Source organism: Acyrthosiphon pisum, chromosome X (genome assembly GCF_005508785.2).
Source record: "Acyrthosiphon pisum isolate AL4f chromosome X, pea_aphid_22Mar2018_4r6ur, whole genome shotgun sequence".
Classification (NCBI taxonomy): domain Eukaryota; kingdom Metazoa; phylum Arthropoda; class Insecta; order Hemiptera; family Aphididae; genus Acyrthosiphon; species Acyrthosiphon pisum.
Window position 1 is genome coordinate 103,378,456 of NC_042493.1, and position 4,308 is coordinate 103,382,763.

Here is a 4,308-nt window from a genome sequence, read left to right on the forward strand (position 1 = left end):
ATAGTAAAAATAACTTTGACAACATTTGCCAGTAATTAAGTATAGTAATAAATAACTATAATTATTGTTCGTTATACATTTATTCCTGGTAAATATTAAATTTCATCGTCAAATTGCATATGTAAATTTTGTAATTAGAAAAAAATTGTTTATACATAAATTGTTTAAAAAATAATACTCTATCCGAATATGTAAAAAAAAGTTGGTGTTACCATTTAAAAAAAGTAAGTTGTATCGCGCATGCGCGTATCGAAAGTGTTAAAAATTTGAAATTTATCTAAAAATGTGTATTTAAGTATTATTTATCATTCAGTGAAAACCCCATTTCAATACAAGGTCATAGAACCGAAATATTTAGTGGTACCTCTTAGCGTGAACACACTGTATTATGCATTGATTTATCTTTGAATTTAAATTTAACACATACATTACAATGAAGTATGTACCTACTCAATGACAACGTACACTCGATATTACCAATTAGATTACCAATTCTCAGATAATATATCAAAATTAAAAATGTAAGAAAGTTTTTAAATATAAAGATTAAAAGTGACAAAAATTTTTTTTAAAAGACAATAAAAAAAATTCACGTCATAATTTATTGTTAAAATCAATAATAATCAATTCGCCCAAAATCTAAAACACTAAATAAACCAACATATACCAACATACCTGACCAACAGTAAATAAAGATAAAATAAATTTATTTTATTTTATTGTTGATTGTGTATTAAAAATATATTTTTTTTTGTTCATATAACTATATAAATACAAGTTCATTTATTTGTATGGATTGCAAATTGTACTAAATATATTCATACGATTGAGTTTTAAACTATATAAATAGGTATATAAATGAATGTTGTTTCTAATGAGAAATATTTATTATTTAGGTATTCGATTGGATTTAATAATTTTATACTCATTTTGTCGTGTAACGGATGACATGATTGATGACGAGTTGGATGTTGAAAAAAAAAAACGAAAGTTTGAGTTAACTGAACGATTTATCAACGAATTATTTCGTGACAGGAAATCGGATTACGATGTACAAACAAAACCACAGGAATTGAAATTTGATTGGACAAAATACGAATCCGAATTGACTGACGGGGAAATTTCATGTTTCCGGGCATTGTCTAGAATATCATTTTATTTGCCTCGTAAACCATTCGATGAGTTACTCACAGGTTACAAATGGGATATTGAGGGTAGGCTAATCAGAAACGAAGCCGATTTATTATTGTATTCCACCTATGTGGCCGGAAGTGTCGGTGCATTATGTGTTTATGTGATGATGTACAGGTGTGATAGCTACAAGTATGGCCCTGTCGATAACTACGATTATGTCATAGAAAAAGCATATCAAATGGGACGAGTGAGTTAATCGTTTTTTTTTTCGACAGTGTTTTTTATATTACCCAACAATTATTATTGTATAAATCATCACTTATTTTGTAAGGCTTTACAACTTGTGAACATTGCCCGTGATATCGTCACCGACAGTGAAACATTGGGTCGATGCTATGTACCCACCGAATATATATGGACGACGAAGAGGAAGAAGTAAAAATCTTGTGCAACGAAAAGCAACCGAGGTCTCTAGGTGATAAGAAGTTAAAAAAATATTCCACACTGTTGATCGATCTGGCCAACAGACAACAATCAGAATCTGTGGGTGCCATCAGGTGTTTGCCACACGTCGCAAGAGGTTCGGTTCTAGCAACCACTGACATTTATCGAGGGGTTGGTTCTGCAATCCTGTCTAGTCCCACCTACCCGACTAGAGCTTCACTGTCAAAAATGAAAAAAATGTTGATAGGACTTTATTCCTTATACATTAAAAGTGTTGAATACGTTGTATAATTAGATTTATTTGTTTAATAATTAATGCATAAATCATCACGTTGAACGGTGGGGGATAGGGACAATTGATAAGTGATTGAAAATTCTCTCGATAGTTAATTTTCCCAGGTCTTCTTCAATCTTCAGTGCTACCTGTAAGCTATGTTATGTTAACTCTCCCGTGTCTGTAGAATAACTTTGTTTGTACATTATATATTATGTATCATTATCATTGCCGGGCAAGTTAACAGATATGATTTTACCCGTTAAGTCAAGTTCATGTATAGAAAAATGTAAGCTAAGTTTAAACTTTAAAGTTACAAGTTAAAAATTAATTAGAAATCAAAAGTAACTTAACTAAGTTTATATAAATAAAAATTATATTATATTCGGTGAATATTTGATATTATTATAAATTAATAGTTATTATATTTATAAACAATGTTTGATATTATGAATTATGATATCCAATTATTATTAATTTGTTTTATAAAATTAATTTTACAAAATATAATATATTTTAGGAAAAACTTGAAGTGACAATAAAAATTACTAACTAATAAGTAATTGCGTAACACGGAAAAAAAATAAACTCGTTAAAAGTTAATTTAAAAAAATGTTAATCATTAAGTAAATAAGTAACTGCCTGGTGTTGATCATTAAACGGTAAACTTTTGATTATCCGTGGTCTTCTGCAGGACTATGAACAGTACTAAAAGTATTGCTTATATACATTGTGTCAGTGTATAATTCGAAATAATGTTGTATATAATATTATATGGATGTTTAAATACAAATATAACGTCTATATTTCTTATTTTTGTTAAATATCAGGTACTTATACCTATTTCAGAGACGCTACCCATGTGTTTGTTATCTCCGAATAACAACCGTATGTAGGTAAATTAATATTTATGTTTATACTGTGGTTATTTCCAATTTATGACATTTTGATAAAGTACTGACGATATTGGACATCATAAGAGTTATGATAGTAATTAGTAATTAGTGATAAATATAGGAAATGGAAAGTTACTCTTCTCGAGCGTGTAAATTTAGACTTACCTATAGATGCCACCGAATTTTAAATACAAGTTTAATTTATCTTTATGCTATGATATTATTTTGAATTAATAAAATATGTATCCATATAAATTAGATATATAGTTGTTTCTTGAAAGAAAAACGTTATAATATAATGTTCTATAAACGTGAAAATAATGTATAACGATTAAACTTAAATGTAATTAAAATACCTTAGTATGACTCATCAATCTAAAATTCTCAAGCATATTATAGGTACTAGGTAGGTTATAGTTTTACTTTATAAAAGACTATTTTAAAAACATTTATTGTTTAATGTCTATTGTTATAGTATTACAGGCAGTGGTAAATTAGGTCTGTCTGAGTCACGTTCCATCTATACATGTCTGGTTCACTAACACTAATCATTAAACAGTAATATCCGTGGTATACACCTTTGAAATATAACAGGCCAGAGTGCCAGACAAGGACAACAAAATCAAAACATCTCCGTACTTACGCAAATAATATTATACACCAAATACCACTGATACTACTATAGTATTAGATTTTTATAGATTACTATTATTTGTAATCAATGCTAATAATTACGAGTGTACGAGTTTTGTGGTGAAAAGATACATGAAAATGAAATGGAAAAAAATAGTTTATGTAGATTGTAGGTAGGTACCCATATAGTAATTTTACAAAAACCCGGAGAACAATTAATTTACTAGACCCGTAGCCTGTAGTTTTATAATACATAATATTATGTAAATTCGGAGTATACAGGCGAAACACGCAGAGGTAGTCGCAAGTCCGGATTAAGGATCAATTGGGCCATCATACACTTAGTGGGCCCCCTTTCAACTTTAACTTCAAAATAATTGTATCATTACATGTTAACGACCTTATATTATTGTATAATTTTTTACTATACAAAAAATATACAGAGTGTACCTTATGTCGTAAGCTGTTTTTTTTTTTTAACAATTATGGATCGATGATATGGAATTTCGTTAAAACAAAAAAGACGCGTTTCATTATTTTTAGCAGGCAATTTTTCATAACATTTTAAACATTTTAAACACGCAGTTGCACCAATAATAAAATCGACTTTATTTTTTCAAATAGTAACCACTATATTTTTTGATAGATTCTGGTAAAGCTTTTTTTCTGAACATTTTAGTCAGTCAAATATTAAATTTTGGTCACTAAGTTATTAACTATGGTCCTTTAAAGTCTAGTATAATATTCATTAACATTTTTAACTGAAATACCTCGACGGATCGTTTATATCTGTTGACTAAAACATACTACAAATAAGAGGTGATTATTTTATCATTGAACAATCATTATTTCTAGAAGTTTACATTGTTTTGAAAATATTATTTTACAGAGTTTCAAGTCGTTTACAAAACAACGTTTTTATCAAAA

General features: G+C 28.3%; 1 protein-coding gene across 1 annotated transcript in view; it reads left to right on the forward strand.

Annotated features, from left to right (window-relative positions):
* The window catches only part of LOC100571777 (bifunctional lycopene cyclase/phytoene synthase-like), a 3,783-nt gene extending 2,187 nt beyond the window's left edge, over positions 1–1,596 (forward strand). Inside the window, exons 2-3 of the mRNA XM_008185904.3 lie at positions 897–1,381; positions 1,466–1,596. Of these exons, the coding sequence (XP_008184126.2) occupies positions 897–1,381; positions 1,466–1,573 (593 nt within the window). The 3' untranslated portion in view covers positions 1,574–1,596. The remainder of the gene's footprint in view (positions 1–896; positions 1,382–1,465) is intronic.
* The last annotated feature ends 2,712 nt before the right edge of the window (positions 1,597–4,308 follow it).